Source organism: Asterias rubens, chromosome 19, assembly GCF_902459465.1.
Source record: "Asterias rubens chromosome 19, eAstRub1.3, whole genome shotgun sequence".
Taxonomy (NCBI): Eukaryota; Metazoa; Echinodermata; class Asteroidea; order Forcipulatida; family Asteriidae; genus Asterias; species Asterias rubens.
The window spans coordinates 7,711,746-7,732,902 of record NC_047080.1 but is presented as its reverse complement, the minus strand read 5'-3'; the positions used below and the strand labels follow the sequence as shown (position 1 = coordinate 7,732,902).

The 21,157-nt window shown below is 37.6% G+C and overlaps 1 protein-coding gene across 1 annotated transcript in view; it reads right to left on the bottom strand.

Moving 5' to 3' along the window:
* Positions 1-20,833, bottom strand: part of LOC117302985 — a 29,001-nt gene extending 8,168 nt beyond the window's left edge. Inside the window, exons 1-14 of the mRNA XM_033786997.1 lie at positions 20,580-20,833; positions 17,281-17,480; positions 16,305-16,412; positions 15,373-15,451; positions 14,406-14,592; positions 13,965-14,037; positions 13,376-13,540; positions 11,467-11,531; positions 10,823-10,905; positions 8,338-8,444; positions 6,160-6,254; positions 3,411-3,505; positions 1,352-1,443; positions 76-204 (exon numbers count right to left, since the gene is read on the bottom strand). Coding sequence (XP_033642888.1) covers positions 76-204; positions 1,352-1,443; positions 3,411-3,505; positions 6,160-6,254; positions 8,338-8,444; positions 10,823-10,905; positions 11,467-11,531; positions 13,376-13,540; positions 13,965-14,037; positions 14,406-14,592; positions 15,373-15,451; positions 16,305-16,412; positions 17,281-17,480; positions 20,580-20,736 — 1,635 coding nt within the window. The 5' untranslated portion in view covers positions 20,737-20,833. The remainder of the gene's footprint in view (positions 1-75; positions 205-1,351; positions 1,444-3,410; positions 3,506-6,159; positions 6,255-8,337; positions 8,445-10,822; positions 10,906-11,466; positions 11,532-13,375; positions 13,541-13,964; positions 14,038-14,405; positions 14,593-15,372; positions 15,452-16,304; positions 16,413-17,280; positions 17,481-20,579) is intronic.
* Positions 20,834-21,157: the final 324 nt, after the last annotated feature.

The following is a 21,157-nucleotide window of genomic DNA, read 5'->3' as shown; positions in this document are numbered from 1 at the left end:
TAATTTTTTATGTTAACAATCAATTTGAGTAGTTACCAATAGTGTCCAGTGCTTTAAAAGAAGCATATTATTTACCTTTTTCATTGGTACAAACACCAGTAGTTTATCAGCTAGCTGGCTACCAAGCAGATCGACTTCATTCCCACCCTCAATATTGCTGTCGGATTCACATTTATTGTTTCTCCATGTCATGTACGAGATAACCTATGAATTAAAGTAGGGTCAAGAACCAATCATTTTGTTAAGTGTATGTACGATACTTTTCCCATACAGTTCCAACTCATTAGAAACCAGGGCTACGAGGAGCAACTTACATTTACTGGTCACTGAAAACATTATTTTTTAATCAGTAAATCTCGCCTGGCTTGGCCTGCACGTTCTAGTCAAAAAGAGACTGCCTTTTCGCGGGACTTTCTTGGCTAAATGATGCAGGCTTTGCCTCGTCGTGGATTCCTTGGTTTTTGATTGCATTTCCTTTGTTGCTATTCCTTTCATTCACTGAGAGCTTTGCAACCTTAGGAAAAGGCGCTATACGAATGTTATTATTTTTTAAAATTTATTTGTTTAACGGCAGATACTATCCCTCATAGGCACCGAAGGCGATTGTCTCCATGCCCCTTAGGCATTGCCTTGGTGCCCTTGGAGGTGCCCAGCAGAAATTTACAATTTCCTCATAGGAAATGCATTGTGGTGCCCTTGCCCTTTCAAAGACGTTGTTCAAGATTGTTACAGCTTTGTGCACTTTCTAGTAGAGCGTTGTCCCTTTTGGAATCAATTTGGTTTTGGTCAACAATATGGAACTTTTGAAGGTCAATTCTTTCTATAAGTGCCGATTTTGCTGTTTGTTAGTGTTCTGAATAATAATATTAATAATAACAACTAGCTATTATACAGCGGATTTACAATCAAATATCAATGGCTCTATATTACTGCCCTGGTCATTGGGCCAATAAGATTCCTTTAATCTTTCTCAGCTCCCTCAGGGAGAGTATACAGCCCTGGACTGTTATGACGCTTCAGACACAATATCAACCTCTAACCCTCGCAAGTACCCTTTGGTACCGTTGGGTGAAGAGAACAAATTTTAGTTTAAAAAAAGTGTCTTGCTCAAGGACACAAGTTTTATAACCGGGAGTCAAACCATCACCCGATGACTAAACCACCAATACTTTGATGCTCTAAACAGCTCAGCCATGACACCCTAGATAGAACCCTATAAATGTTTGTGTAAAACAATCACCAAGAAATCAGCACAAAACACAAATCACTACATTATAAGTGACTGACTATTCTCCCTTGGTCAACAAAAAATTTAAATAAAATACACACAAATATATCAAAGTTGTCCTACCAGGTTTTTGAAGCGTTGCAGGAGATGGTAAGATGTTCTCGCCTTTTCATCTGGATTCTTCTGCAGAACTTCTGCTATCTTTGACCAGTTACCTGAAAGGAAAAAAAAAGGTTACAAAAATGTAGACTCTAAATAATCTACGATCTATTAAAGACACTGGACACTATTGGAAGTTGTCAAAGACTACTCTTCTCATTTGGTGTATCTCAACAGATGAATAAAATAACAAACCTGAGAAAATTTGAACTCAATTGGTCGTCGAAGAAGTTTGTGGAAAATGATTTCTTTCACGGAAACTATGGCACTTCAGAGGGAGCCGTTGCTCACAATTTTTTATACCATCAACCTCTCCCATTACTCGTCACCAAGTAAGGTTTTATGCTAATAATTATTCTGAGTAATTACCAATAATGTCCACTGCCTTTAAGCTACATCCTTTAAAGGGATATGAACCCACTGTTTGTTTCAATCACATAGAGTTGGAGATACATGTACCATTAAACTAACATGAAAAAAACACATTGCAATAGGTCGTAGCACTTTTGAGATATTGCCGAAAAAATGGAGCGGAAGAATAATCTGCAATTAAAATAAAAAATCTGAGAAACATTACTGTCAGAAATGCTTCTCAGATTCAAACTTTGGGTGATAAAAAGTGATAACCACATTACTATGAAGTTAAAAGTTTCTACAAATGCACTACTCTATGGAAAGCTGCTCTACTTCTTACCAAGTAAAAGAAGTCTTGTCAAAATTCATCCTGGACAGACTGCTGGATGAGGCTCATCCAATGTCAGTTTGTTGTCAGACGGACCATGGGATAGGAGTTCCATTGAGACAATGTTTCACACGCTGAACAGTATCTTTCCGTCCGATACACACTGCCCAAGGCATGCCACCAAGCCATCGCTGTTTCACTGGCTTATTAAACACTTATATCAACAAACCTGTGGTTTGTGGTTTGGAGTGAGTCTGGTCTGACTGTTTGGAAGTCACTGAAGTTTGCTGGAGTTTTTAACCAGTTGATTTTTGCAATAGACAAAAGTTACTAGCCCAATTCTTGTAAACCGTTGCTGTGTCCCCTTCCTCCATTCTTAAATTTGATAGGTTACCAAATAATTAAACTAATGTAATGAAAGTATCAAATGAAAACTTATTGATGAAAGTATCCATCAATGGCCAACGTCTCATGAAAACTGTATGCTAATCACAGCCATCTGTTTAACATACAGGAAATTCCCTTTAAATTCATGCGCTAAAAAGTACCTTTGAGTTCCATATGAATCATAAAACCTGCCCTGGGGACCCCCTGCTACTTTCCAGTACAGGTAGATAGCAATCTAAACACTATGTGGTTTAGATCTCTGGTGAAGGCCGGTCACTGAGGGCATCTGTGAGCTCGTCCTATAGCCCATCCGATAAGGTAATCACTACAAGGGAATTCAACATGGGACGAGAAACCTTGTCCTGGACCAGCGCTGTCCGATGGCTGTCCAGGATGAATTTTGACAAAGTCCCTAAGATTATGATTTCCATTAAATATCAGATTCAACGTATACAGACCCTTCAATGCACTGATCTACTACGACTCATCGGTCATGAAACAAACTAAGGATAAAACTGTATAATTGGCAACTCCAAGCCAACTCTTTTAAAGAAACTGGACACTATTGGTAATTGTCAAAGACTAGTCTTCACCGTTGGTGTATCTCAACATATGCATCAAAAATAACAAACCTGTGAAAATTTGAGATCAACTGGTCTTCGGAGTAGCGAGATATTAATGTTTTAAAGTTTTGTGCTTTCAGATGCTTGATTTCGAGATCTCAAATTCTAAATCTGAGGTCTTGAAATCAAATTAGTGGAAAATTACTTCTTTCTCAAAAACTACGTCACTTCAGAAGGAACTGTTTCTCACAGTGTTTTATACTATCAACCTCTCCCCATTACTCGTAATCAAGAAAGGTTTTATGCTAATAATTATTTTGAGTAATTACCGAGTGTCCACTGTCTTTAACTTTGTATTATTTTGAGCACAAAAGGAACTTCAGTTTCTTACCCACTCCTTGTTCTTTGACCTTCTGTAAGAATTCCATTGTTTCTTCGTAGTCCCAATGCCCCAACTTGATAGATGGTGACAAGACAGTCATCCATCTGTTGAAAATAATACCAATAAAACATATTTATGGTTCCTTTTACCACTTTAAAGGTTGGAGTATTATGTGGCAAAGAAATGATGACATACACAATAGAGGCCTTGTATGGTTGAGCTGGTACGTTATGAGGTATGGTGTAGGGCTGGGCCAATAATTTGAATATCCGTTTATTGGCGAATAGGTTTTCCGTTCCGTAACAGCAAATGCCTCTTTTTTTCTTTAACGGGATATCTGCAAGGGGCGCGAATACTTATTTATAAACCAGATAGTCCTGTAATTGCAGCCAAGTAACCGGATATTCCTATTGTCCACAATCGTCGGGGCAACAACTGATAGGAATGTTTTGTCTGAATCCTTATGAAACTTCTATTAAAAAAAAAACACCATAAAACAGCATAAATTAATTATTTAACTATGCTCACCCCTGTGAAGAGTTAAAACAATGACATTTCTGACGTAATGTGTTCAAAGATTACAAAAGTTTTTTTTCACGTACAGTCAATAACGATCCGACAAAAGAAAAAGCAAATCGCCATCTTTAAATTAGATCCGGTTATTTTTATGAATGAACCGAGTGACACTGTCTAAAACTAATATCAATCCGCCCATAAGATCTCATTCACAAACAAACAGCGCCCTCTAGTGGCAGTATTTTTTAAAAAAATAGCGCCCTCTCGGGAAAAAATATTTGAATATCATGTTAATTTCAATAGGATAGTTGGCCAGCGGTTTATCGAATACCAAATTTCACTATTCGCCCAGCACTAATATGGTGGGCACATTACTAGGGCACTATTTGGTTTGGAAGTTATTTGTCTGTGTCGAATGGTGCACTCCTATAGCATTTACCAGTTCCAAAAAAAAGGCTCACTGATCTCTTTTCTGAAAAGAGACGCTGGTCGCTATTTACAAATCTATTATTATGCACTGGCCATACTTTAAAGGCAATGGACACCTTTTGTTATTGTCACAGCACAGTCTTCTCACTTGGTGTATCACAACATATGCTCAAAATAACTAATCTGTGATTGGACATCGAAGTTGCAAGGGAATAATGGAAGAAAAAACACCCTTGTCGCACAAGTTGTGTGCTTTGAAGTTGTGTGCTTTGAATTCGAGACCTCAGCCTCAGTTGACCTCAAGTGGAATGTCGCCCAGGAGCCTTGCAGGTGGAATGGGCCCCAGGTACCAACACGATCCCCCAAGTAGAATGTCGCCCAGGAGCCTTGCAGGTGGACTGGGCCCCAAGTACCAACACAATCCCAGCTGCATCCCCCCAACTATTTTGAGATTTTCCTCCAACATCCTGAACATCCAAAACTGACACATGTATCTTCTGGCCTATGGGTTACAATGCAAGTAATTTGGGAGATACATATTCATAACCAGAAAGATAGTTGAGACCAATTAGAACTCACTCCGCGGTAGTGAAGTTTATAACGAGAAGTCTCCTTAATCCACTTAGGCTGAGTTTCTACTTTCCATCCAGGTAGGGCCACTGATTTTCCGCGATCGCGGAAAACGGACGGAATTCGCGGAATCCGCCCTTTGAAACGGAAAACGGGATTTCAGAAAATTTGATTTTTTTTTTTTTTTTTTTTTTTTCTTGACGCCAAAACTATTGAAATTGCATTTTTTATTAAGATTCTTTTTGTTAAACTAAAAAGGCATCAGAAATCAGACCATTAAAAAGTACGAGATCGTAACCATGGATCATTCTGTTCTACTTCACACCATCCTCAATGTTTACACACATGATGTACACACGTTGTTAACATGGTTAAGCGAAGGGCATTATTCGCGGCACGTTTTAAAATTTTTTTGTTCACCCAAATTGCATTTTCTCCCTCTCTTTTACCAACAATAATACACAAACTAGCTTACCTATGATCTATAAGAAAACATACAATGTTTTTTCATCTCGGAAAGGTCTAAAATAAAACCGTAAACTGTCAACATTCTGTCGCCAAAGCGAAAACAAAATGGCTGACATTTTGTTTGTGGATGGAGAATGGTCACGTCCATAGACTTGTTCCCAAGTCTTTGATCATGCTGAAACAGCGCCCTCTTGTGGATACACTCCTGTCATTAGCCTACAATGTGGCTGATGCAGAGAATCAACTGCAGTTTTAGACTTGGAATCAAGTCTATCACATCATGTGCATTGATACTGCAGTCACAGTGCAACCTTTTTAGAACAGCAGTATACAAAATAATCCACAATTATAAAAAAAAGTATTTTTTTGAAATTTGTCAGTTCAAATGAACATTTTACGAAGTCAACAGTGCAACTTATCTCAAATTGATTTTTATAAGTGTGCCCCTGGGTATTAAACAACCTTTTATCTAATTAAAAAAACATGAAACGGAATTTTTTGTGCCTGAAACGGAATTCATGTTTTTGCCAAACGGAATTTGCACTTTTCTGAAACGGAAAATCAGTGGCCCTATCCAGGTAGTAGTTAATAAGCACGACAGTTCTTATAAAAACTGAGAAGTCTCCCGAATTCAGAAAATCTACTTCCCGGGAGTAGAATATAAAGTAGGACAAGTTCTCAAAATCTCCTAATCTACCTGACGAGTAGATACACACATGGTGTGACCACAAACTATATATTCAGGAAAGAGAGTAATAACTATTTTGCTACATACCGATGTCTGATCTGAAACTGCGTACGTCCGCCCATAAGCTCAGCCAACCGGGCCCAGTTCTTTGCTCCATATGTATTGATCAACTTCTTCAATTTCTATAAAAAATGAAAATAATATCGGAACAAAATACTTACTAATATTAAGTAAAATTCTCCAATAACTTACATATTACCGAATGCTAACCCTTTCCTTTCCACAGGCAACTGCATGTTATCCAGCAGATAGCAATCTAACACCCGCTCCAAACAGGCGCGCCAGAGTTGGACTGAACCAAATAAATAAGGAGTGACCCTAGGTCGAACCAAATAACTTTTTGTTTCAGACAGGCGAACTTAAAGACAGTGGACACTATTAGTGATTGTCAAAGACCAGTCTTCTCACTTGGTGTATATCAACATATGCATAAAATAACAAACATGTGAAGATTTGAGCTCGATTGGTCGTCTGAGTTGCGAGATAACTGTGAAAGAAAAAACACCCTTGTCACACGAAGTTGTGTGCTTTTAGATGCTTGATTTCAAGACCTCAAATTCTAAACTCAAAGTCTCGAAATCAAATTCGCGGAAAATTACTTCTTTCTCAAACACTATGCCACTTCAGAGGGAGCCGTTTTATACCATCAACCTCTCCCCATAACTCATCACCAAGTAAGGTTTTATGCTAATAATTATTTTGAGTAATTACCAATAGTATCCACTGCCTTTAACATTTCATTTACATTGGCTCGGCTCATGACAAGTTTGATGTAGGCAACCAAGGCAATCCAGAGTCATTCCGACCAACTGCAACAACAGTCGATCTCTCGCCAGTTGCTCCTAACTGTTTCACAGGTCTAACTTTTCATGTACCTAAATCAGAATTTGGTTCGGCGCGAGTCTGGAGCACCTGTCTAAAACGAGTGAGATTTTCTGAGGTTTGTAACCAAATGTAACCCCAGGCACTGTGAATCTCACAGGGTTTTACCAAATCCAATTTCTAAACAAGCTGACTTAAAGCCATTATACCCTTTCGGTACAGGGGAAAAAAAAAAGTTCACAGATTTACAAATAATTTACAGGGTTTACAGAAGGTAATGGTGAAAGACTTCTCTTGAAATACTGTTCCATGAAATGCTTTACTTTTTGAGAAAACATTAAAACAATATAAATTCTCGTTAGCGAGAATTACGGATTTATTTTAAACACATGTCATGACACGGCAAAACGAGAATGGGTTTTCCCGTTATTTTCTCCCGACTCCGATGACCGATTGAACCTAAATTCTCACAGGTTTGTTATTTTATATATTAGTTGTGATACACGAAGTGTGGGACTTGGACAATACTGTTTACCGAAAGTGTATAATGGCTTTAAAAAAAAGTTCACAGATTTACAAATAACTTTGTAAAAGACTTCTCTTGAAAGATTATTCCATGAAATGCTTTACTTTTTGAGAAAACATTAAAACAATTATCAATTCTCGATATCGAGAATTACGGACTTATAGTAAACACATGTCATGACACGGCGAAGTGTGCGGAAACAAGGGTGGGTTTTCCTGTTATTTTCTCCCGACCAATCTTATGACCAATTGAGCCTAAGTTTTCACAGGTTTGTTATTTTATAAATAAGTTGTAAAACACAAAGCGTGGGCCTTTGGACAATACTGTTTACCGGAAGTGTCCAATGGTTTTAATAGCGGGTAAAAAACCTTGTCCTGGACGGTCTTCATCACTGGTTATCTTGGACTAATTTTGACGAGGTCCCTGAGTTCTGCATGTTACTGTCTGCTCCAAAGGGAAGTGGTTAAATCACAAACCCTAAAATCCAAGTTAAAGGATCATAACAATTGTTTTTTGCTAACCAAACATTTGGGGGGGGGGGGGGTTACATCAAAGTAGTGGAAAAACGATAATCATCGCGCATGACATTAATTTTTTTTTCTTTACATGCTAAAATAAAGTTTGTCTCACTGAGAGGGACTTTACTCATTTCTCAAAAACTACAGCACCTCAGAAAGTAATATTTAAAGGGAAGCTTTCCAATATCATTATCTTCAAACCAGGTAAGTTTAATGTTAATCTGTGGACAATTTGTTTTGTGTTAAAGAAAAAAAAAAAAAAAAAAAAATCCCAAACAGTGCTTTCTAATCTGCTTATCATCACCCCCCCTCTTTCTAAAGATCAAATCTAAATCTTACATCATCTTCTTCTTTAGTGAATTTTCCCGTCTTGATGGCTGGATCAACTCGTCTAATCCAACGGTATATCACTTGGACCTGGGTGTGTCCTTCCATGAAGTAAGCCACTGACAGAAAAACAAACAAAGCGGGACTTAAGGCCGAGTTATAGTCGGTCGCGCAATGGTCGCACGATGGTAGCGCAATGGTCGGGCTATGAAAGACACAGTTGTTAGAACTCAGCAATGAATATGAACTGTGTTTTTTAGGATCACACGTCACGATTTCCATCACGTGACCGACTATAAACGTGCCTTGAGGCTGTATCCAAACTGGCGACTACAGCTACGGCTGTTACTAACGCTGTTGCTAAGGATGTCTTATACTTCAACGCATGACTGCAGCTGTAGCCACCAACTCGAAAAGCAGCCTAAGACAAAAACAATTCAACTGGGAGACTTTGAAACACTCGGTGGCAGCAGAGATAACAGGGCCCAATTTCATAGTCTGCTTAAAGGCAGTGGATACTATTGGTAATTACTCAAAATAATTATTAGCATAAAACCTTACTTGGTACTGAGTAATGGGGAGAGGTTGATGGTATAAAACATTGTGAGAAACGGCTCCCTTTGAAGTGCCATAGTTTTTGAGAAAGAAGTAATTTTCCACGAATTTGATTTTGAGACCTCAGATTTAGAACTTGAGGTCTCGAAATCAACCACCTGAAAGCACACAACTTGGTGTGACAAGGATATTTTCTTCTTTCACTATTATCTCCAAAGTTCGATGAACGATTGAGCTCAAATTTTCACAGGTTTGTTATTTTATGCATATAATTATTAAGATACACCAACTGTGAAGGCTAGTCTTTGACAATTACCAATAGTGTTTACTGCCTTTAACGGTAAGCACATTTTCAAGCTAACTGTTGCAAAACCCTGGTGTAAGCCTGTTTATTTCACAGGTTACCATGAAGTTTTGTGATAATTTTGCACGTTCACCTTTGGATTTGCATTGCGATGTCAATTTTGTTGTGTGCAGTAGGCACCAGAAAGTTAGCATTCCTTTTTGTGTGCTTCTGGTCAGCATCACTATGAAATTGAAATCGCATAGTCAGTACAAAGTTGGCTGATACCAAGCTCTATGAAATAGACCGTATTGAAAATGACGTCACCATTGAAATATCTGCCCTACAAGATGGCGTTTGTGCGCGTGTGCGTGGGTATGTGCATGGATGTCCCATAGAAATCAAACCGGGAATCCTGCGTGCTGCGTTGATGTACGCGCATACGATTTGACCTACAAGATGGCGGCTTTCAAAGCAAAAAAGGGGTTATTCAATACGGTCTATTGGGCCAGGTAATTTTCCGTAGTTCTGACCATCCAGACATTACTGAAAACAATAGATTTACTGAGTAAGTCAACTGAAAACTAGGATCTACGAATGTCTCACAGTGAACGAAATTGCTTCAGTAAGGGGAATGAAAAGATTAAGAAAGATATTTTACAGATACTAGGAATGCTTAATCCTCTGTAAAACTCAAAGCTAAATATGAATTAGTTAACTTCTGAGTGGACTTGGTCAGAGCTGCCAACATTTGTATCTTTCAATCAGGAAGACTTTGAGCAATAATCGGGGAAATATTTAGAGTTACATTCAACATGTCAAGGAAAACGTTTCCTCAATCAGGGAGATTTTCAAATTGGTTCACCAGAACATTGAAAGATTGGTTTATTTTCAGAGAACTTTCTTCAGAATCACGGCGAGTTTGCAGTTCTGCTACAATGTGTTCATGACAGCATAGCCATCATGACAGCATAGCCATCATGACATCTCTACCAGTCATTCAAACAGGCATGTGAGTTACGACCCATGAAAAAAGAGGAAGAGAATACCAGGCTAAAAACAAAAAGAGGAAAAGATATCATTCCTATACTTTTGTACACAGAAAGTGAAAACAAAAAGAGGAAAAGATATCATTCCTATACTTTTGTACACAGAAAGTGAAAACAAAAAGAGGAAAAGATATCATTCCTATACTTTTGTACACAGAAAGTGAAAAACAAAAAGCGGAAAAGATATCATTCCTATACTTTTGTACACAGAAAGTGAAAAACAAAAAGCGGAAAAGATATCATTCCTATACTTTTGTACACAGAAAGTGAAAAACAAAAAGAGGAAAAGATATCATTCCTATACTTTTGTACACAGAAAGTGAAAACAAAAGAGGAAAAGATATCATTCCTATACTTTTGTACACAGAAAGTGAAAAAAAAGAGGAAAAGATATCATTCCTATACTTTTGTACACAGAAAGTGAAAAAAAAAAGAGGAAAATCAAAACCAAAATAGGGGAAATCAGCTGAAAAGAGGAAGTCTCACATGCCTGTTCAAAACAGCTCAGTTTATTCAAGACTTGCTGCTGTCACTGAAACCGGATATAAACCAATCTTTGAGCAGGAGCACCTACATTTGAATGCATTTGCATCATGTCCAATTTTCTTACCTTTTGGGAAAGGGATGTATTTTCCAACTTGAAGGCGCTCGGCCAACTCTACAAGTATGGTGTCCTCTTGGTCAGTAAAAGTCCTTCACAAAAGTACAAAACAAGACAATAAAAGCACTGGACACCTTTGGTAATTGTCAACGATCAGTCTTCTCACGTTGTGTATTTCAACATATGCAAAATAACAAACCTGTGAAAATTTGAACTCAATTGGTCGTCGAAGTTGCGAGATAATAATGGAAGAAAAAACACCCCCGTCACACCCAAGTTGTGTGCTTTCAGATGCTTGATTTCGAAACCTCAAAATCAAATTCTGAGGTCTTGAAATCAAATTCAAATATTAAAGTGGAAAATTACTTCTCTCTCGAAAACTACATTACTTCAGAGGAAGTCGCTTCTCACAATGCTTTATACTAACTGCTCTCCATTGATCGTTAACATGAAAGTCTTTATGCTAACAGTGATTACCAATAGTGTCCAGTGCCTTTAAGCAGGATTTCAACTGGAGATTGAAAATAATAAATTTAAGAAAAAATAAATGTCTTTAAAATATTTCAAGACCAGTCTATTTTGAGTGCTGTTTAAACTTTACGCACACATTTTTTGTGGTTTTTACTGCATTTTATTTCAGTAACCAAACTTACGGTTTAACAAAATTCTTGTCTTGCAGCTGGAATACACGTAAGCATTGGAGAGCAGTTCTTCCAGTCTGAAAATATAAAAGATGAACATTTTGGAAACTATTGGTAATTACTCAAAATAATTGTTAGCATAAAAACTAACTTGGTAACAAGCAATGGAGAGCTGTTGATGTCGACTAGATTTTGAGGTCTCGAAATCAAGCATCTGAAAGCACACAATTTTGTGTGACAAGGGTGTTTCGTCTTCACATTGAGCTCAAATTTTCAGAGGTTTGTTATTTTATGCATATGTTGATACACTAAGTGAGAAGACTGGTCTTTGACAATTACTAATAGTGTCCACAATACTCTAGCCACAATTTGCTTTTCTTACCAACTCTTATGGTTACCAGCCAATATGATACGTTATACAATTTGAGAATGGTTTTCTGCAAATTTCTGCTCAGCTGAAAATTCAAATCCTGCCTCGGACCAGAGCCTCGCATATTAATTGGGGTTTTAGTCAAGATTCAAATAAAAATGTTTTTCTTCATTATTTGGGTGCCTTTTCCTATATAAATAATAATACTAATAATAATTGTGGCTTCTTATATAGCGCACATGTCCATCACTCAGTGACGCTCCTGGCGCTGTAACATGCAGTATTTCCTGCAAGATGTGGGACTACTTTTGAATTATGAGACCCAATTTTGATAGCACCATGTACTGGTTTACAAGGTGCTGTGGCGCAATTAGCTGCGAAGGGACCAGGGGCCGATTTCACCAACGTCTATGTTTGCGATCATCGCTAACACACTTGCGATGAGATCGCAAACCTCAAATCCATCGCAATTGCGATGTCGCTAATTCTGCGTTTCACTAAACTCATCGCAATTGCAATGACGTTAAAAGGGAAATAAAGTTTTTGTACGAGGCTAAAAGTAGTGACCTTTGACATCCCGCAACAAAATCGTCGGTCGTCGCTCGAAATGAAATGGCATTGTGCAGTTTATATGTAAATCGTTGTCATGTTGGTGCATACAAACTATTGTGGACGATGTTTAGGCATTCATTTACAAAGGGTTAAAGCATTTATAGGCCTATGGCCTCTATTAAAATTTTAGATTTTAATAAACAGTTTTCGTAAATCTGTTGTAACGGTGGGATTGATGAAAATACTGACATATCTGTCTAATAATACTAAGCTTCACACTGTCAATTTGCCAATACATTACACATTTTTTCTAAAAATGATGGTTAAAATAATCGAACCCATATAGTATCTCCCTTTTACCGATATTAAGGGGCTCTTTGCTGCAGTTCGTCGCTGATAGTTGTCATCGGCAATCTGAGTCTACCAGGTAAAAGACCGCAAGACTAAAATAATGTAGCGCCACTCATTTTACTCTAAATCACGGACAACTTATACGTAAAAATGTACACCGCTATAGCTATAAGCACAGAATGGCGCAATATATCATAAGTTTGCGATGAACTTTTACTTTGCGACCACTAACATGTCATCGCAAGATTGTCATCGCTTAATAAAACTTTGCGACGAGTATATTCATTGTTAAGTTTTAGTGAAATCGTCAGCTAAAAATCCATCGCTAAGTTGCGATGGATTTTAGATTTAGCGATCGATTTTGGCGTTTGCGATGACCAAAACGCGTTAGTGAAATCGACCCCAGGAACACCGGGCCAAACCTTTCTTTTTGATAAGTGCACTCAAGGTTCTTGTTCATACAGGCGTTACACAACACATGGAACTACTGGTTTTATGTCCCACTTGAAGGACGAAGTAATGGTTAAGTGTCTTGCTGAAGGACAAAGGTGTCATGACTGGGACTCAAACTCACACACTGCTGATCAGAAACACCAGAGTTTGAATCGCTAGGCCATGACAGGATCCTACAAATTGTTTTTTATTTACCCCTAGTTCTTCAGCAATGGCCTCCCAGTTCTTATTTTCATGTTTAGAAGCGATAAGCATCAGATCTGCCTTCTCTTTTGCTGTCCATTTCTTGCGACTGATGGATGGATGGAGTAAGTTCTGCCACTGCAGTTGGCATTCCTTTGCTGAACGTTCTGCGTCAAGCTAGTCAACAAAAACAAAAACAGGGATGCAAACAAAACATTTTTCATTTCATTTTAAGACATTCATTTCCAATCCAACAGACAAATCTGTACTGAAGGAATTGGAAAGGGGGGGGTATAACCAGAAAAGCATTAGGCTAGCATGCCTGACAAACAAAAACACACTGCATTCAGACAGCACTAAGTAATACCCAATGCCATTTATCATCGGTTGTGAAGAGGTCAAATCAGCCGCGACCCCATTACTCATCCAATTAACTGTCGTATTCATTGGTCACCGTGTTTATTTATACGTAACGATCACAGAGGTCAATGGGTCATCTGTTGTGAGATAAACCAGATGTGGTCTTTTCTACTCTGTCCACACAAAGTGTTAAAAGATAATTTGGGTCAAGGGTCACACCTATTAAAAAAGAAAAACTTACGTGAACATTAGCAGTTGTATCCCAATCTATTTCTCTAAAACGGTCTCCAAGCAGCTCTTCTATTGGGATGGACCTATGAAATAGAATAAAGGATGATTAGCCTACAGCAAGGGGAAGTAGCGCTTTTGGCCGAGCTTCCGATGGGTGATGCCCAAGCCTACATCTGCATGGACTGTAAAGGGGGTATTCCTGCTCCAGCCCTAGGAGTAGGTGGCAAGGGCCCCTGGAGGTGCGCGATCACCATACTATATTAGCTCACCCCACATGACCGTGTTTCAGCCAACCAAAATACAGAACAAGCATGAGGTGCGTTATAAAATGGATTAATAGACTACCACCATTGTTTTTCACTGTAAATGGCAAGGACAAAGCAAGTCCAAGATTCCAGCACGAGAGGCAGCATTCAGCTTGAAGTTTTCATACTTTATTCATTTCACTCACTCGGTTTTGACCAGTTCCTTCTTATTGATTGCGAGTTCTTCGTAGACCTTCTCCAACACCTCTGGGACACTCAGCTGTTCCATCTTCATCTCTAAGATTTCTATACGATTTAGGATTGGCTGCATAGCTCGTTTCTGACCTTCCGTCCTGACGGCTTCCAGCAATTTCTCCCACTGATTGTCATTCCCTTAAAGGCAAACCAGACAAGAGCCAGTCTTACTGTATATAGCGCACGTATCTACCAAACAAAGGTACTCAAGGCGCTTAGTATACAAACTTTCAGAAAGATAGGTTATTGCAATGATGAATTTTGAGCCCTAATTATGTAGCACCTATAAGGGTTTACAAGGTGCTACGGCGCATACAGCAGACACAGCCAGGAACACCGAGGTGAACTCCTTCTCTTTTCGGTAGTTGCAATGGGTTCTTTTTTTTTAATAGCGTCCTCTAGCGGCGAAAAAAACTATTTGAATATCCCGTTAATTTCGGATAGTTGGCCAGCGGTATCCGAATATAAAAATTTCACTATTCGCCCAGCACTACTATTGGTAATTGTCACAGACCAGTCTTCTCAAGTGGTGTATCTCAACATATGCATACAATAACAAACTTGTAAAAATTCGAGCTCAATTTGTCGTCAAAGTTGCGAGATATTAATGGAAGAAAATAATGCCCTCGTCGCACAAGTTGTGTGCTAACAGATGCTTTATTTCGAAACCTCAGCTGAGGTGCCAAAATCAATTCGAATATTTTAGTGAGAAATTACTTATTTTTAAAGAGGTACATGTACCTGTTTCTTACAACGTTTTTTTACTATCATGTATGCTAAACAAGTGTTTGATTATTATTCACAGCTCTCCCTTGCAGGGTACCTTATTATGCTAATAATTATTTAGAGTAAATACCAATAGTGTCAAGTGGCTTTAACTATTCTGCCAGTTTTCCTTTTCTTTTATGAGAAACTTACATCTTTTTTGCTTCATCACAAATGGACCCGGTCGATCACCAGACATCCTCTGCTTAGTGTCCTCATTCTTTGGGGGCTTCTGTCATAAAAAATTGAAGAAACATGTCCTTGAAGATCACATCAAACATCTTTTAACTCCATTAAAGCCAGTGGACACTATTGGTAATTGTCAAAGACCAGTCTTCTCACTTGCTGTATCTCAACATATGCATAAAATAACAAACCTGGGACAATTTGAGGTCGATTGGTCGTCGGAGTTGCGAGATAACTATGAAAGAAAAAAACACCCTTGTCACACGAAGTTGTGTGCTTTCAGATGCTTGATTTCGGGAACTCAAATTCTAAACTTGAGGTCTCAAAATCAAATTCGTGGAAAATTACTTCTTTCTCGAAAACTATGTCACTTCAGAGGGAGCCGTTTCTCACAATGTTTTATACTACCAACCTCTCCCCATTACTCATTACCAAGTACGGTTTTATGCTAATAATTATTTTGAGTAATTACCAACAGTGTCCACTGCCTTAAAAGCTATTAGACTGTGGTCTCTGTTAAAGGGTCTGTCTGGGGACTTTTTTAGGACAAAAAACACAATGTCATTAGATTTTCATTCAACTCACACGGTTTGAACATAACGATGGTAGAAAGCTTCCATGATCATACTAGTTTTTTTTATCTCAGTGATCATGAGATAAAAATGATAGCATGTAAAAACGTTTTTTACGTGACATTGTTTTACTCATTTCTCAAAAACTACAGCACCTCAGAAACTAATCTTTTAGCGTACGCTTTCACCTATCATTATCTTCAAACGTAAGTTTCATCTTAATCGTGGACATTGTGTTTTGTGTTAGCAAAAGTACCCAAATACTTTAACCATAAGAAATGGTAACTATTAAAGGTACACTAGTAAAGAACTTGTAAACAGACTTACTTTTCCTGAACTGTCTTGTAGTAGCTCCATATAATCTCTGAAGAGGCCCATGATGGACAGGTCAATATTTCTCTCTTCTCGATTACTTGGATTCTTCGCAACTTGAACCTTGGCAAACAAATTGAGTAACAATATTGTTAAATTGATGATGTCTTATAGTAAGTAAACAAAAAATTGTCTTGTTTGTTCTTGATCATTGTTGGTTTGTCTAGGCAACTACTTTCATTGATAGCAGTTTGTGCATTGAACCTTCTTGAATACACCTTTCCTTTCAGCAACATTTTTCCTACCTGGAGTGGTATCTTCCACAAGACGTCAACATAATTATCGGCTCAATACACAAGCTTGCTCAGGGACCCATAACCTTATAAGCTCTGCCCTATTAAGGGGACCCTCCACAGTTTCATGAATGTCCATGCTTATTCTTCATTTGCTTTATCTTATTAAACACCTATTTATCTCCTAACTTCCAATTTACATTGCCCTGTTTTTATCATTATCATTATTATTATTATTTATTCTGCATAAAACACATACAAAATATAAACATAATCAAAACAAAAACCAGGGACATATGCCTGGAATTAAAAAAGTTTACCAAAATACTGTAATGCGAAGGCCTTAATTCCCATATCCCTGATCATAAATTAAAAATCTATAATTGTTTACAATAAATCTATAATAGACATGAGTAAAACTGCAAAATATCCCCCCCCCCACCTCTGACCAAGCAAATAAGAAACGTAACCAGCAAAAATTTAACAAAAAAGAAACGTTAATTTTGATTGTGATTTTGATACTGTGGAAATAAACTGATTGATTGAAACAGAGTGACAGTACTTTTTTAAATATTGCATGAAGGAGTCCAGGATATATATTTTTTTTCTGCAATGGTTCGAGACCTTAATACCCTTGACTCCTTCACGTGTTATGCAACGGAGGAGTCCAACCTGGGATAGGGTGGAGGGAAACTCACTTGCTCATTTTGATTTCTCTCTAGTTCCTCGTCAACTCTGATTAACAATTCCTGGAGATTCCTCTGGCTTTCTTGGTTGATGAGTAGCAAGCTCTCTAGGGAACACTCCTCTGATGTGCTCGGTTGATTTGGTTGAGTGGTCTCTGAATAGTGCTGGTCAATATGTTCATTGGTCTCAACTAATCCATCATCAATGAAAACTATAACAGAAAACGGAAAATCTGCTTTGTGGTGAAGCTACAAAATATTCTTGGAATGGGCAGAGAAGGACCTTACCATTTATTTAAGTATTAAATTTTGATTAAACTTGTTCAAATCTTATTACCGATTATAGTTTGAAGTTTTCCATCTTTGATTTGAAATTTGAAATATTTAAAATTTAGAAATCCACCAATAAATCATCAAAAAATAACGGAAAACAAATTATAAGCACATCAGTCATAATCCCCCCTTTGTATAAATGGAATCGCCCATTTTTACAAAATGGCCCACTTGATTCGGACTAGACCATTGAGTAATACAGGGTACAACTTCTTTGAGAGGAGCATACTTTAACGTTTACGTGCATGCTATTTTGCACAAAATCAGGAAAAACAAATTATAAAATCATTAATATATCCTCGTTAATGATTATCAAATCTCAGTCAATGCCAAATTTCTTCCGTGCGTAAGCCCACAAAACGGCATGTCAACTTGCCGACCCCGCGAGAAAACATTTTTTCTCGTCAAATTTTGCCGCGGTTAACTTTTTCCGCAAGCTGCACCGTCCTAGCGCAATAGCGTGTTTCAACACCATGAACATTTTTTAATAAATCTGGTACGTAAAATCCAAAAACCGACACCAAAACATTAGTAGCCTACCCCTTCTATCCAAACTTAACAACCGAATGTGGACAAGGTTAATCATAAAAACTTACCGAACTTCAGTTGGCTGTATTTTGAGATCGAAAGGTGCTCCGTCTTTGATTTTTTCTCCTGATCGTGTGCGTGATTCGGAACTTAGAAAGTGTGGTGAGTATCGAGCAAAGAAGCCCCATCACGTAACCAGGCAATAACGATTACTACGCCTATGCGTTTTCGCGGTGCGCATCGGGGGTCAATGCACGACGGGCCACGGTCATAACTTCTTACCACAAAGGGGCTTCGGAAATAGCGCCACCATCGGCGGTTCGCGTGAAACTGCCTAATTAAGGTCGTGTTCATAGAATTTGTGTCATGATTTTCGAAAGGGGTAAAAATTAAGCAAATCTGTTGACTAGCCGTCGAAATTATACGTGTTTGACCATTTCGCCCTGCACAGATTGGGTTAGCTTCGTAAGGAGGGTTACGTTATCGCAACTACATGAGAATGAGAGGCACATAAAATGGTAAACAATAATCTTGCATATTGTATCCCCCCTGCGGTGTAATGGAATCGTTCAAGTACGTCGAAAGACAACATGGCGGATATTTCCGTTCGTTACTAAATTCGGGTTAAAAAATGATATGAAATAATAGGGATAACTTTCCGTATGGCGCCACCACTTTTTCACTCATTTTTACAAAAAGGGATATCTCATTGAGGTAAATTAGATACTATCTTATTTCATATCGAATGAAAAAGTGGTGGCGCCAGACGGAAACTTTTCCAATAATATAGTATCTAATTTACCTTAAAAAACAATGAGATATCCCTTTTTGTAAAAATGAGTGAAAAGGTGGTGGCGCCAGCATACGGAAAGTTATCCTTTTTATCAAATAATGTATTCTTTAATTCACAATGAATGACAAAGTTGTGGCTGGATGGATTCTGCTGAGTCAACCAACGTAAACGTGAACGCACTGCCACTTTATCAGCAAAGTTAGAAGGGGTACAACGTAGGGCAAGCAGAATGTGTTTGAAGCAACGGCGAGGTGACATGCCTTATGAGGAACGGTTAAAAACACTCAACTGGATGAGCCTTCCTTACAGGAGGCAGCAGCACATCATTGTTTTCACCATTAAGTCTTTGTTTGGACTTATTGACTGTGATGCCATAAAGTGTAACACTATAATCAACACCCGCCATTTAGACTTGACCACATTTCACCACCACTATGCCAGAACTCAAGCTCTTAAGTACACGCCAATTCATTCATTTCCTCGGTTATGGAGCAACTTGCCGTCATACTTAAAAGACTCACTTATCCTGGATACTTTGAATGTTTTTTGTAACAAATTATCTATTTACTATCATGACCTTCAATCCCAACAAACCTACTAGTTTTTTGTTTGTTTTTGTTTTTGTTTTTAGATCCGTTTATTTTCCTTTCATCTTGTTTATATTGGTTTTTATTTGTTTATTTATTTATTTATTTATTTATTTATTTATTTATTTATTTATTTATTTATTTATTTATTTATTTATTTATTTATTTATTACTTTATTTATTAATTGATTGTTTGATTGTTTGATATATTTATCTATTTATATTTATTTATTTATATTTATTAATCCATTATTTATTTCTTTGGATATATTTATGTTGAAAAGAGCTCATTTCCGTTGCGTGTGTTGTTATTTTATTTTTTGTTATTTATTCATTTACTGATTCACCTATTTGTTTAGCCATATATTGAATTTTCGTTGTTGTTTTGTTGTTTTTATTGCTTTATTCATATTTAATCATCTGTTTATTGATGTAAGAGTTTAAGTGGAAAAGGTGATTGCTTGATTAACTTTTTCATTGATTGACCTATTTTTTGTTAAATCCATCCCTTTATTGAATTATTTGTTGCTTTATCTCTTTTTTACAGGTACTTTTCTAATTATTTATTCATTCATTTGTTAATACTTTTTATTTATTTGTTTTAATTAACTATTTATTTGTTTATTTATTTATTTGCTATTTGCTTGTCTAATTTCTGGTTTTGGGTTGTTATTTTAATTTGTGCTTTGTGTAAACAGATTATTTATATTAGTATTTATTTCAAATTATTATTATTTTCCAAAGAGAGTATTTTATATAGTGTGTTTGCTTCCCTATGTGACTGGATTAACAGGCTTTCGAGCTACAGTGTTTAATTATACTTTTGTTGATCCTGGCCATCACATTAGGGTTGTTTTATAATTTCCTGTGCCCTTATTGTTTTTCTTGCTTTGTATTTACTTTTGTACATGTACTTATAATTATCTATTTTGACATACTGTCTGCTTTTATTTGTAATTGTTTATTGGCCAAATAAAGAATAAGAATAAGAATAAGAACACAGAACTTCTCCGAAATCCAACCAGAGATTTGACATGTCGGAAATAGACGTAATAACGTAAGTGCCGTACCTATCGAGTGGTCGTCGTCGGCTGCCTTCGTCGTGTCATCTATTTCAAGTTCCCAATCACTGTCGTCTCCTTCGTCTTCACCTTGGCCGAGGACCTCGTTTATCTGAAGAATATCATGTTGCAATTGTTCGTTCTCTGTGTCACTCTCACTCTCCATTTTCAGTTGTGAATTTTTACCTCATTTTTGCTTAGCGTGTGAACTTTGTTTCAAAACAACATTACGTTTGTCAAACGATTCCGTTGGTGCGCGCTAAACGTTGTTCGTACACACACGTGGGTGGGGGAAGTGGGAACCAGTTACGCTGAAAAAATACCTCATTTTCATAACAGCGCCCTCATGTGAAAAGGCTGCCTTTCAACCAATGGGATCCATCGTGCAACTTCAGCGGGAAAATTAATCTGTTATAAAGTATCAAAGTACCCCCATTACGAATTAATAGTTGCAAGTATACAAGGGAAACTAGTTGGGTGAAGTTTAAAACTTTGGGTTTAACAACGAATTGACAAGAACAGGATCAACCAACGACCTCCGAAATGCGGCCTCTTGTTATCGGGCGGTTCGGGGTGCGCTCTTGCGT